This window comes from Motacilla alba, chromosome 9 (genome assembly GCF_015832195.1).
Source record: "Motacilla alba alba isolate MOTALB_02 chromosome 9, Motacilla_alba_V1.0_pri, whole genome shotgun sequence".
Taxonomy (NCBI): domain Eukaryota; kingdom Metazoa; phylum Chordata; class Aves; order Passeriformes; family Motacillidae; genus Motacilla; species Motacilla alba.
The window spans coordinates 24762108-24776339 of NC_052024.1; the positions used below are offsets into that span (position 1 = coordinate 24762108).

Consider the following 14232-nt stretch of genomic DNA (forward strand, 5'->3'; position numbering starts at 1 on the left):
GAAGAGAGCCGGATTGTGAGGGCTGCAGAGGAGAGCCGGGCTCTGAGGGCTGCAGGAAAAGAGCCGGACTGTGAGGGCTGCGGGACCCGCCGGGCTGGAATGGCTGCCGAGGAGAGCCGGGCTCTGAGGGCTGCGGGAGGAGAGCCGGGCTGGAATGGCTGCGGGAGGAGAGCCGGACTCTGAGGGCTGCGGGACCCGCCGGGCTGGAATGGCTGCGGAGGAGAACCGGGCTCCGAGGGCTGCGGAGGAGAGCCGGGCTCTGAGGGCTGCGGGACCCGCCGGGCTCGGCTCAGTGCGGGCCGCAGCCGCTCCGAGGAGGCAGCGGCCACAGCGTTGCTGGAGGTAAGCCCCGGACTCAAAGGGGAGAGAAAAGGGGTCTAAATAACTGATAACTGTGTGGAAATGGGAAGGAAATAATTTGTAGTGAGGAATTTCTGTGCTGGAAACAAAGGGCGTCGCTGGCGAAGGAGGGAACAAAATGGCGCCCAGGCCTGAGGGGCGGCGCTGGGCCCGGGCAGGGCGGCCGCTCTGCGGCACAAATCGGTGCTTTATTGAGAAAAAGCTGGCTGTAGGCCTGTCACTGGTGTAGCTGGATAAAATGTAATGAAGAAAATACAGGCTGCACCTGCAGCATTCTCTCTTTTTTTTTGATGGTGTTTGCAGTACTTAGCCATCATTTATTCTAATTTTTAAATTAATAATGCAAAAGGAGGGCAAAAGGAAATGGAAGCTGGGTAGGAATGGCAGTTCTGGTTGAAGATGAGTTCCTTCAAACCCCACATTGTGGAGGCTCAGGTCAGCAGTGGCACAAGGGCCACTCCCAGAAGAAACTCAGGGGGTCACACTTGTAGGAAGTGACTGAAGTGTAAACAGTGATATTGCTGTACTTCTTCACAGTGCTTAAAGCACACAGCCTAACATACTCCTTTATGCAGAAAGGTACCAGAAACTTCTGTGTTCTTCAGAGTTTGCAAATGAGCACAGATGTTAGGGGTGTTGGCTTAGAGTCACTTTTCTGTGCTCGGTGTGTGGTGCAGTGTTTGGGTTTGTGATGTAAATTGTGTTATTCCAGGTGTGGCTGAGCAAGCCCAGGGTCTGCGGTGGCCAGCAAGGGGGCCAGGGCTGTGCAGGGGCTGGGGCACGGCCAGGACAGCTGGCCCGCTGCCCCTGGCATGTCCCAGGCCACGGTGCTCCGGGTGAAGCAGGGAAGGAGCGGGGGATGTCTGGAGTGATGTCGTTTGTCCTCGCAGGTCCCCATTCTGTGCATGGAGCCCATCTGTCCTGGGGCTGGCTCAATTTCCACCTCCCATCAGCAGGTGGGGAATTAATTCCTTGGTTTGCTTTGCTTGCACATATGGCTGTTGTTTTAAACTGTCTTTATCCCAACCCATGATTTCTCTCACTTTGCCCCTTAGGGTCTCTCCCCCGTCCCACGCTGGGGGTGAGCTGCACACCAGGCTTAAACCACCGCATCAGGTTATAGATGATGAAGATGTAGTGCTGATGGAAGGTTTCTAACTTGGTTTTTAAATGGCCAGCTCGAGACAAAGAGTGGTCAAGGTCATGTTGTACTTAACGAAGTCTGCTTCTGTCTTAGTTTCCAGCACCTTCTAGAACTCTGGCTTGTGGAATGTAGCAGTTCAGTGAAGTAGTAAATTCTGCCTGCCCTTCATGTTATCTCCAGTTTGCCTAAATGATGAAGTTTTGGTACAGCCTTTGAAAATCATTTGCAGATGACAGCAGAAAAAGCCTTGGAGTTCCTCAGCCTTAGTGCCAAGATTTACTGTTTATTTCCAACACTTGTGTTCTATCCACTTGATTTGCCTATGTGTGTTATTTTAGAAACAAAATACACCTGGGAAGCCCCAGAACTTTAGTGAATGTATTTTGTGGATCCAGGATTTCAGGTATGTGCGCGTGAGCGTGCTGCTGAGCAGATGGTGCATTCTGAGCATGTGTTACTAAAGTCGTGCTTTTTTTACCTTTTTATTTTCAGCAAATTAGCTTTGTGTGGTGGAAACAAATGTTCTCTTTGCCGTGGCAGTCACGAACAGCACTGCATTACAGCGTTTGTTGAAGTTCAGCAGATGCAGAGGCTGTTGTGTTGCAGGGCTGGCACGCAGCAGCAGCCAGCACCAGAAGCTGTTCTTAGGGGTGCAGTGACTGCAGAGGGGCCGGGCCAGGCTCGGCTCAGGTGGGTTTCTGAGCAGGTGCCCCTGTGGAGCCACCAGGCACAGAGCACCAGGACTCACTTGGAGATTTCATCTGGGCAACTGCGAGCCTTTCATTGGCAACTTGCTTCCTGATGAGGGCAGTTACAGGAGGAAGGGGACACGCATTCCATGGCCTCAGAAACGAGCTGGTGTTACAGGAACAAACTTCTGTCACTGCTGGGCTCCCAGTGACAAAGGCAGTAGCGGTGTAAAGCCCACCTCCAGTTAAAGGAGAGTGTGTGTCTGTGTGTTCCAAGTGCAGGGCCTGAGTTCTCAGATTATTTCCTTCGCAACAGCAGTGCTAATAGAGAATCAGTGCTGAAAATGACTTCCTTTTGCTAATGAAAATAGTGTGGAGTGGCTGAGCTCCCTGCCCTGGGCTCCAGGGACGGGAGGCTGGGGAGTTAACAGCTAAAGCTGGCTTTGGACTGGACACAAGGCAGCAGAGCTTCACTGGGGGCATGGACAGAGCCCGGAACAGGCCCTGGAGAGGTGGTGATGCCCCAGCTCTGAGGCTGTTTAAAAACAGAACAGGATTTAATGCCGGCTCAGCCCTGAGGGGCTGGACTGCACTGGGCTGTAGGTCCCTTCCAGCTGAACTGTGCCAGACTACAAGAAGCAGAGAGAACTGAAGACTTTTCCCTTCTCCCTCTTAATGGTGTCTCAGCAATGAGATGCTGCTCCTGCCCTTGCTCCAAGTCCAACAGGTACATGGCATCTATGGCAGATGAGGTAGGACACAAGATTGTGCTATTTATCTTTACAGAACAGGAAAATCTAAAATGCCAATGCTTACTGAAGAGATTTACTTTCTCTGACAAAAATGACATTATCAATTGGTGACTTTATGGCATTTAAAACAAAATCAAAACTTTTTTTAGTAAGGATTTAAAAAGCACTTTATTGATTGTTGTCCTGTAAAATCACAGAAGTCTTTTAATTCCTGAAGAACTGTGTCCAACAATAGGAAAAATGAAAAATGTCTTTACAAAACATTGCAGCATTTTTGGAAAAACTAGGTATGAAAAATATATACAGTGTATTAAAAAAAATCTGAATAAAATTAATGCCTGGATTTATACATTCAGTTATGTGTTAAACATCCACATGTATACAGTAAAATTTGTTAAAACAGTAGCAGTGTTTTTACTATGTTAAATAAGTCTTTGTTCAATTTACAGTTTCTCTCATTACTATTTTATCAGTCCACTTATAAATTAATTTGCAAGGCTGTATAACCACTGTCACACTGTTCTGGTAAGTATTTTTGTACAAAATTACTGCCTTCCTAACGTAGTTTAAATTATTAGAGCTACGCATCTCCACAAACACTCAGTTCACTCACCCCTCAAATCAGCAGCGTGCAGGACAGAAACCGGCAGAGGCTGGGGAAGGCAACAGCAGGAAAGCCTTGGTAGTACAAGTTGTCCCCTCGTTTCTACACTGCTGACGCAGCAGCTGGTCCTTAAAAGGGAGGGTTTTTCCCATACACACTCTCACACCTCTCACCTGCCCTGAACTCTGCTCAGCCACGAGTGCGTTTGTTCCCAGAGCAGCGAGTGCATTTCATCTCATCACCACTGTTCTGAAGCACTTTGTCAAGTGCAAGAGCTCAGCAGCCACTGAGGAAACCAGAAACAACTGCCCCAGCTCAGCAGCTCCTCTGCAGCACATGCCCGTGCCAGCGTGGAGCAGCAGCACCCACGCCGCACGGGGTACCTGTTTCTGGCCTGCAGCAGTCCTTTGCCCACAGCAGAAGGTGGAGCAGTCTGAGCAGCCTCACGGAGGCAGAGCTGCAGAGTCTCGTGCGGGGTGCCAGCTCTGCCCGGGCCAGGCCAGGGCCACCCCTGGGCCTGCCCTGGAGAGGTAGGTCAGCCTTTACAGAGTCCAGAGCTGGGCACTCGAGTTCAGTGCCACGCGGGTGCTGGCACGAGGGCAGGTGTCCTGTAAGACAGGCTCTGGGGCTGCAGCTCCTCAGGAGCGGGACACTCAGCACTGCTGATCAGCACCAGGGCCAGGAGCCCCGGGCCCCTGCAGAGTCCTGCTGCTGAAAACAATTTCAGATGCTCACAACCAGACGCAGCGAGAGCGTAAGGAGGCAGCGAGGCAGGAGCCGCGAGAGCGCCCGAGCCACTGCTGCAAGGTGCTGCCGCTGGGCCAGGGCTTGGCTCGGAGCTGTCAGAGCAGGGATGGCGAGTGTCCAGCGTGCTGCTGCTGGGCTGTGGCTCTGCTGTCCCCTGTCCCAGCCGGAGCAGCCCCCAGCGGGGCGAGGACACGGCTACACGTTGGTTTCCAGCCCCAGCAGGCGCCCCATGCGCTCCATGTTCTTGTCCAGGGTGGCCCTGCAGGTGATCTCCTTGGCACACTCCGAGGGGAACCAGCCCCTCTGGCCGTCCCGCAGCCGCTCCCCCTCGTACCAGCCTGCAGGGAAGGGACAACAGTGACACCTCTGCAGCTCGCCCCACCCGGGCTGCTGGCACTGGGGTACATTCTGTATTTGCCTTGGCTGGCAGTCAGGTACCATTCAGGACAGCTTTGGCAGATGTTTTTAATCCAGCCAGACTAGGTAAAAAAATAGTATATGCAAAGTATTGCACAGTTTTGCTATATTCTTTGTCATTCAAATATAGTCTGAAGTAATGCTACAGTACAGTGACAGAATCTCTGATTTCATGGGCAACTGAGCAACAGCAAGTTAGAATTCAGTCCCTCAAGTACTGTCAGTGTTCTGCATCCCTGAGCCAGCACTTGGTGCTATCAGTGCAGTTGTGGGCAGGTCTGGGCAAGAACCACAGTGCTCTTGGGACACTTGATCCCGTGTCAAACCTCAGCAAGCGCCCTGTGCCAGAGCTGCAGCAGGAAAGCCCAGGCCGTGGCACGACAGACTGGGGCTGTTTCTCTTGGACACCCCTGGCACTCGCTAGAATGTCTGAGCTCCGCGGTTTTAGACAAATTCAATTTCCTACTTGTGGACACCTCCCGTGCCAAAACTGGCCAGCAGCCATGTTCTACAGCTGGTTACATCTGCTGCTTCCTTTAGAAACCCAAACCCAAATGCTCACCTTTTCCTTGGAAGCTGAACTTTTACTCACTGCAGCCCTGTGCTAGTAGGAAACAAGCTTTGTAGCTGAACCCCCTGCAGAGGTGACAAATGGCTACTGACAGCAAACTCCTCACTCACCGTCATTCACTTTTTGATAAACCAAAACGACATCAGCGACTTGGAGAGAGAGCTCATCGGCCTGCTTGGCTGTGTACGTCCTGATGATCTCCACCTGGGCCAGTGCTGGGGAGGGAGCGAGCCAGGCTCAGTTAAACCAGTCACAGGGCAGGGGCTTTTAACAACACAGCACCATTTATGTAAAAAATTTCCACTTTCCCCCATGGCTTAGGGTGGTGCAGCCCAGCCCAGCCCAGCCCCTGGCCCCACTGAGGGCAGTGCAGAGCCCTCACGAGTCCCAGCAGTTGTGACTCACTGGTCCTGTCCGTGTGGTGCCCCTCGCTGTCCTGGCGCAGCGCCGTGATCCAGCGGGCTCTGTCACTCCTGCAAAGCAGAACCCCGTGTCCCACGTCATGCCCTGGATAATGGCCAGCCCTGAGACTGCCCCCACTTCTTCAGTGCCAGCATCTCTCCCTTCAGCACCCGTGAGTAACCCCTGTGCATCACCACCTCTGTGGATGCTCTGCCTTCTTCACAGGGCCATAGAAGCTCTCACCTAACACTGGTGCTTTTCTCCTTAGGACCCACATGCCACAGGAGGTGGCAAAACACGATCAAACTGTGCTGGAAATCTTTGGGTCAGAGAAAACATTTCCATTTTACCTGCACAAAACTATTCTGAAGGTATGCTCAACTCTCCGAACTGTTTGGCCTTGGAAATTCCCTTCCCATCCTTCTCAAAAGATAAGACTATAAAAATAGGTAACTTAAAATACAGACATTCTTTTCAGACTCTTGCTCTAAGTGATGATCAGCTGGACTGCTATTTATACTGCAAACAGCACAGAACAAATCAATAATAAGTCTGCAGAACAAAATGTCTTTTCATACAAAGCCCAGACAACTAAAAATGTCCTGCATTTTTCCCCAATAAAATTGCATTTCCAAACAAGTCTGAATCATCTCCTGCTTTCATAATGAGATCTTTAATAGAAAGCACTGATGATTTTCAGTTCCTTTCACGGATATTCTAACTTTGAGAGCCAGCCTAAAACTATCGATTTTTCCAGGCAGGGACATGTCTGCAGTACTCCCTTTCATGTCTCTGTCCCGCCTCCAGCTTCCCCCAGAACAAATGAACTCTTTCAGTGCTGGGAGGCCGTGTGGAAGTTGATGGCACCCGTACATCCCAGAGCAGGCACTGGCTGCTCTGGTTTCTAAGGCAGGACCCTCCTCAGGGTGCCCGGGAGAGCAAGGAGCAGAGCTCCTGCTGCTCTGCCCCTGCTCTGCTGCCACTGCTGCGCCGTCCAGCGCCCTGCTCAGGGCCCAGGGCATGCTGGCTGTGCCTGGGGACACTCCTGTGCCACGGCCTGGTGCCGAGCCCTCTGTGACAGCCCCACGGTGACACCCAGCTGCAGCACTGACCCTGGCGTGAGGGACCAGCACAGGGACCCGCACAGGAACCGGCCCGAGGCACAGCTGCACTGATCTCTGCAGGCAGGGCACTTGAGGCCTTACCCAGCAGCTCAAAGTAATAAACCAGAATAAGTAATAGAAATAAATAAACAAATAAATATTTACTGCCTTGGGCAGGGTGGGAGGAGCTGCCTGTGGAGACACTCAGGTGAAGAAATCCCTTCAGTAACTGTACTCACTGTGTCTCTGCTCCCAGGAGCATCTCCACCCTGTCCCCGGCGTGGTTGCTGAGGAGCACGAGCCTGAAGAGGTGGGATGCAGAATTCCGGCCCGAGTGGAGCATCCCCGCCGCGTTCTTGGCAGGAGAGGAGCCGGGCTCCTCCCCGTCACAGGGCAGCACCAGCAGCTGCTCCCGCAGCGAGTACTCGGTGACGTTGTAGCTCTCCTCACTGCAGGGCACGGCCGGGAGGAACAAAACACCAGTTAGGGTTTACATCCCGTTCCGTTTGTCGGGAAGCAACCCACAGACACAGCCAATACTGCGGCAGGGACAGTTCTTCCAGCAGCTCCCAGCTCCACACGGGGGGAACCAGCCTCTGCCAGAGCTCTGGTGGAACACACAGCCCTGGCTGAGCTCCCAGGGGACATTCTCACCGGTGTTCTGGGAAACAAACACTGACATGGCTTTGGGTTCTTCCTGCAGAATGACTTTGTGCACTCCCAAATGATGGACGCAGAACGTGCTTCTAATGGAACCAAGCCTGCTCAGATGCTCCCAATCAGGGAAAGGGTTGGTTGGGGCTTGGTTTTTTGGGTAACTTTGGGGATTTTTGGGGGTGTATTTTTTTTTTTAAAGAAGTCAGTTCAGTATTTTAGTCTAAATAACCCCTTAGCCAAGGGAAGAACTGGCAATCCCAGCTGGGAGTGCTGCCATCACTACATGGGAATCTTGTGTCTGAAAAAGAAATGTGTCTATGCATTTATGCAATGAATAATAAATGCATTTCTTAGGAATAATCAACTAGTCTGTACATGTGCACAGCTAATCACAGCAGCACTTCTTACTAATTAATCAGCAGATAAACCTCTACAAATCCTTCCTACTCCTACTTCCATCCCACCAACGCGCTGGATCAGACTCCTGCGGAAGGGAATCCAAGCGCCTGTGAAAGCGGTCAGTGCATTGCCACGAGCCCTGTGGGGTCAGTGCTGCAGCCATTCCCCGCACCCTTCAGCTGCTGCCCCAAGCCAGCCACAGCCAGGCCTGTGTGAGCAGCACTGGGCTGACCCTTCCCGAGCCACGTCTGGGCTGAGCCTCTCCTCAGGATCCAGCATCCCCACGCCTGCTGGCACCGACTGCTCCTCTCAGGACACTGCATTAGTGCTTGGCAAGCATTATGTCATTTTTAATGATTTTTTTAAAAAATCAGATTGTGTCTATAGCAGGGGCTACAAGGACAACTGGCAGAAGAAACATTCTCAATAAACTAAAACCTGGACAGTGGGGAAAAGCAGATTTTTATCCCTCTTCAAAGCCTTGCACACATCCCAAATCCCCACATCCCCTCCTGCCCAGTCTTGGGGAGCAGCCCTTTGACTGGAGAGCCCTTTGGCTCCCTCCTCTGCAGCATCTCCAGCAGGTCAGAGCCACAATTCCCCAGCAGCTCCAGCACATGGAGACAGGGCAGAGGCAGGGCAGAGCTGGGCAGTGGCTGCTGAGCCAGGGCTGGAGATGAACTCTGGGTGAAGCCCCAAGTGCAGCCTCAGAAATGCCCATTTTTAGCACCAAGTGAGGAGAGGTGTCTTAGTGCAATGTTAAAAATCTTCTGAGATTCAGCTGCTCAAGGAAAACCACAAACATTCAACCCCAACCAGCAACAAACATTTCTGTCCGCTGCTGTGGTGCCATGGCAACCCTGTGGGTGGGAGCAGGGCTCACGCAGAGCTCCAGCCCTGTTCCCGAGCTCTGGCACTGGGCAGAGGGAGCTGCGTGCCCCTGCAGCCGTGGGAAGCGTGCAGAGGAAAGGCCAGCCCCAATACTTTATCCTTCCCAAACGTGTCTTTGCTAGGGCATAAAGAACTGTCTTTTTAATTCGTCTGACAATCTGGAATCTTAACTGTGTTTGCCAAAAGTAAATCCTGTTTAACAAGCAGTTACTTGTTATTTGTAACCCATGGTAGAGGCTCAAGTAACTCCTGAACTCATTCCACAGTCAGGATCATGTTAAAAGTCACTGTGATTCAAGGACCGAGCACAAAACCAGTTTTATACTGGTGAAGCTCTTACCTCTTCTTCTTGGTGATGATGAGGACATCATTGAAGAGGAAGAAGTACACCTGCTGCTTAGAGGTTCTTTTGGAAAAAAGTCCAGTGTCTTCTACATATGCTGTTAATTCACCCCTTTTCACCAACCACCGTGAAGAGGAAACCAATGGAAACGGCTGCAAGGCAAGGAAATCACATTGTAATCCTCCAAACTAGAGAATTTTAAAAAAAACAGACAACAGAGTACAATCCATCTGGGAAAAATGCTTGAATAAACTCGAAGCTCAGAGATTACAAACACAAAGAGGTTACCAAAGTTTAAGGGACTGCATCATTGCTACAACACACAGGTAACAGCTGCAAATACCTGGGAATCACTCGGGCACCTGTCATCACTGCTCACCCAGAAGAAAAATGAACAGAGCTGACTGATCCCACTGGGGCTGGGACGGGCTCTGAGGCCTCCTGAGGGCACAGAGCAAAGCCTGACCTCAGGAATGTGTCTGCAGGGTGAGAGTGGCTCCCGAAGCACGAGGGGACATGGGAGTGTCCTCAGTCCCCCAGGGCTCCTCTTGGAGCAGAGCTGACATTCCCCGTGCCGGTGTCACCAGGAAAGGCAGGCAGGGTGTACAATCCTTCCTGCCCCAGGAGGTGCAGGTACCACCTCCTTCCTCACCCCTGGCGCGCTCTCCCTCGGCAGCACCACGGGAAGGTTCCCATGGCCTTGCTGTTCTCCTGGGGCTCCTCAAGTGTCTCAGCTACCTGTCAGGCTTTACTGAAAAGGGCTGATGAGGGATCCTGCAGCTCCTCTCTTTATCCAGCTCATGTGGGTGCAGCAGGAGCTCCCTTCCTCCCTAGGTGAGGGCCAACACCTGCAGCAGCTGCACCAAAGCCCCAGAGGACCTGAGCTGCCTGATGTGAAGACTTGCCTTCGGTAATCCAAATTATTCCCAGCAGCAGGAGACACAGAGCCCTTTTGCAGGAGGCCCTTGTGTTCCTCTGGGCCAGGAGGAGGGAGGGAGGTGCGGGACTGTCCTGGTCACACAGACCCCTCTGAGGCTGCCCCACGACAGACACTCCAGGCAGAACACAGTCCACACCAATGAACACAACTGCCTGCTTTCCCTCATTTAAGCACCTTTCACATACTTTTAAAAAACATCCCTTCACGCAGTTTGTCAGCTGCCTTCCCCATTCTGCATGAGTTGGCTTTTTGTATCCCTTAATCCCCGGCCAGGCCAACTGCAGCCTGCCTGTACCTGCTGAGCCAAAGCCAAACCCAGCACTGGGACTGAGACCTCACTGCTGGAACAAACGCTGACTCCCTAAAACAAAACCCCACAACTTCTCTCCTGCAAAAGATGTAAAATTTAAGAACAAAAACTGCTGAAACTTAATTAAAAACTGAATTCCACAGTTGAGCCATGTACACAAGCACACGAGATTTGAGTCACTTCCCCTGGGCTCCCATGAAGCTCTCCACAGTTACATCTAACAAAATAATAAACAAATCTCCAAAACTCTGTGAGACTGGGCAAGAACAGAAATACTTTAACTAATTTATAATGGCCATAAAACAGAATTACAGTCCCATGATGACTGGTTTACAAGCAAAAAATACTTTTAAAAGTTCTATTTGAGGACGAACAAAAAATTCCTCTAATCTGTCCTCCAAATGAGTTCATCCCATTTTCCTAATTGACTCTCTTCCAGAGGCAGCTTGGTTTTACTTTAATTTTTCCTTAATTGCCAAAGGAGCAAATCACGTGCACCGTGTCCCTGCTGCAGAAAAGAGGCTCTCAGAAGTGAAAAATGCATTTAACCAGAGCGGGGCTTCCCTGCCCTGGGGCCTGAGGGGCTGCAGGGCTGGGGCTTGGATGGACAAATGGAAATCTCACACAAAAGCACAGAAAGACAAAGCCCCCGAAGCTGCTGCTGCTGCCAAGGCACCAGCACGAGCTGCTCCAGGGCAGGCGGGGTCACCCAGGAGCCACAGAGCCTGGAGGGACAGAGAGGGATGGGCAGGGACAGAGGGAGCCCAGAGCCTGCAGGCCCAGATCCCGAGGGACTCCTGGGATCTGAGGGAACCTCGGAGCAGCTCAGCCCCCACACTGGCCTGGACTCACTGAAGACTTGAGTCTGGCACCAGCCATCAGGAAATGCTCTGGTGTCACTTGCCCAGAAGTGTTGTGTTTGTTGTTGCTGTTGCTATAAGCAAATATTATTACTATCAATTTTTAGACAAAAATTGAGAATAGAAATACTTTAGGCAAGTTGAAAATGTCTTTTTGGAGGCAGCATTTGCCCCAAGCCTGAGCCAGTGCCTTTCAAGAGCTGTGCTTTTCAAACCATGAACCAGCCTCACTCACTACATGCCTGATAATGAAACAATCTTCTCCCAAAAGATCCCCATTGTGAAATGGCATCAGACACGAATTACAGAAATGGAAATGTAGCAAACATTGAATAGAAACAATAAATGTGCTTGAAGAAAGTCCAATAAACCACCCCTACCTATGACTGGGTCTGCTGTTGTTTCCTACAGGAAGTTTTTAATGGAAACCTGTGATACCCCACCCTTGAGGGGAAGGACAAACACCCCCTGGATCCTTCCCTGGCCTGGAAGTGTTTTCCCAGGCACACCTTTCCCAGCAGGTACATAAGCAAATCTGAGCAGTGAGCAGCAGCCTTTGGCCCCTCTCCTAATGCCAAAATCTTCACAGCAGCTTTATCTTTACAGCAACGAATACTCTTTACTCAGTGTTTATTTTCAAAATCCCTTGTGCTGTAGCATCACCTTCTACTAACATTAAAATACTTGGCTGAAAGTTTTTAAACTTCTGTCGTGCCACAGCAGACCCCTTTGCAAGAATCACTGTGGGACACGACACGCTGGTGAAGTTGCACTGTTCACTGTCCTGTCTGGCCAGGAACAGGATCCTCATCCTACCTTGATTTTGAATTCCAGCTGGGAGTTAATCGTGTACATCATCTCCGTCCTCTCCATCTTGCGGGCGCCCTCGTTGCACAGACGCACGAGCTGCAAACGGGACAGGGCTGAGCAGGGACAGGGCTGAGCAGGGACAGGAGCTGAGCAGGGACAGGGGCTGAGCAGGGACACGGCTGAGCAGGGACACGGCTGAGCAGGGACAGGGGCTGAGCAGGGACACGGCTGAGCAGGGACAGGGGCTGAGCAGGGACACGGCTGAGCAGGGACACGGCTGAGCAGGGACAGGAGCTGAGCAGGGACAGGGGCTGAGCAGGGACAGGGGCTGAGCAGGGACAGGGGCTGAGCAGGGACAGGGGCTGAGCAGGGACACGGCTGAGCAGGGACAGGGGCTGAGCAGGGACACGGCTGAGCAGGGACAGGGCTGAGCAGGGACACGGCTGAGCAGGGACAGGGGCTGAGCAGGGACAGAGCTGAGCAGGGACAGGGCTGAGCAGGGACAGGGCTGAGCAGGGACAGGGGCTGAGCAGGGACAGGGGCTGAACAGGGACACGGCTGAGCAGGGACAATGCTGAGCAGGGACAGAGCTGAGCAGGGACAGGGGCTGAGCAGGGACAGGGCTGAGCAGGGACAGGGGCTGAGCAGGGACAGGGCTGAACAGGGACACGGCTGAGCAGGGACAGGGCTGAGCAGGGACAGGGGCTGAGCAGGGACAGGGGCTGAGCAGGGACAGGGGCTGAGCAGGGACAGGGCTGAGCAGGGACAGGGGCTGAGCAGGGACAGGAGCTGAGCAGGGACAGGGGCTGAGCAGGGACAGGGCTGAGCAGGGACACGGCTGAGCAGGGACAGGAGCTGAGCAGGGACAGGGGCTGAGCAGGGACAGGGCTGAGCAGGGACACGGCTGAGCAGGGACAGGGGCTGAGCAGGGACACGGCTGAGCAGGGACAGGGGCTGAGCAGGGACACGGCTGAGCAGGGACAGGAGCTGAGCAGGGACAGGAGCTGAGCAGGGACAGGAGCTGAGCAGGGACAGAGGCTCCAGCCTCCAGCACAAACTGCTGCTCCCTTGGGAAGGCCCTCCTGGGGCACAGACCCCAGCAGGGGCACAAAGGCACTTTGGGGGCACAGATCCCAGCAGGGGCACGTCCACCTCAACGTGGTGTTTGCTGGGTCACAGTGACCAGGGCTGGCCCCGTGGCTGCGCTCCTCCCAGCTCCCCCTGACCCCAGTGATCCCAGAGGAACCCCACAGTTTGTGATTCTGCAGGGAACAAAGGTTCAGCCCAAGTTCTGGCTGAGCAGGGCCACTGCTCTGGCCCAGGCTGATGATCAGCTCCAAACACACACCCTCCTCCCAGCTGGGTTAACTTCCCACACTGCTCCCCCCACAAACCCAGCATCACCACAGTCTCATCCAGTTTGGGATCCTTTCCCAAGTAGGAGCCAGTAATTCTGCACAAACCCAATCCCCAGTGTCCTTCCTTAAATACAACAATGCAGAGCCTTCACGCCTCAGTGCTCCTCCTGCCTGCATTATTTATGCATAGAAAACATCCATTTTTCCCTGGAAGTACTCAGGAATGACTGGAGAACGTACCTTGCTGACTTCTTTCAGAGCCTGCTTGCAGTTCTCGTATTTTGCTGAATCCTTGGGGGTTTTCTGGCAAATAGTCTGGAACAAAACATCAGTTAGTTCAGAGGACCGAGCAGCACAGACTGCAACCACAGAGATTTCACATCTTAACTGAAATTCAGGAGCTGAATCACAGCTGGGACTGAGATAAAGAGGGAACACCAGTCACTTGGTCACACTAAGGAATGCCTCCTGCAAAGGCCTGGGAACAAAGTGATGCTTTGCACCTCTCAAGATGAGGTTTATACAACCATCTCCAAACAAAAACCAAAACTGACAGAGTGGGAAATAAAATGCTTGATTTGATTGTTTAGATCATTTCAGCCAAAGAGGGGAAAGAGGTATAGGAAAAAAACCCCAAGCAGGGAAAGCACCCCCAGTGACACACTGCAGGAATACTGGATTATTATTCCATTTTTTACCTAGAAATGTACTTCAGACAACACAGAATTCAATCTCCATGAATGAACCAACTGCCCAGGTGATCAAATTCATCAGTGCTCAATTAAAAAATATACAGAACAAACCCATCAGTTCTGTTTCCGGCTCCCAGCAGCGCTGGACTCTGAGCCTGATCACAATTGCACTCCTGCTGGTGG

The 14232-nt window shown here is 52.3% G+C and overlaps 1 protein-coding gene across 1 annotated transcript in view; it reads right to left on the reverse strand.

The window, feature by feature from the left end:
* Positions 1-302: 302 nt before the first annotated feature.
* The window catches only part of ARHGEF26 (Rho guanine nucleotide exchange factor 26), a 30849-nt gene continuing 16919 nt past the window's right edge, over positions 303-14232 (reverse strand). Inside the window, exons 8-14 of the mRNA XM_038146223.1 lie at positions 13598-13672; positions 12006-12095; positions 9077-9231; positions 7029-7238; positions 5690-5757; positions 5395-5499; positions 303-4634 (exon numbers count right to left, since the gene is read on the reverse strand). Coding sequence (XP_038002151.1) covers positions 4492-4634; positions 5395-5499; positions 5690-5757; positions 7029-7238; positions 9077-9231; positions 12006-12095; positions 13598-13672 — 846 coding nt within the window. The 3' untranslated portion in view covers positions 303-4491. The remainder of the gene's footprint in view (positions 4635-5394; positions 5500-5689; positions 5758-7028; positions 7239-9076; positions 9232-12005; positions 12096-13597; positions 13673-14232) is intronic.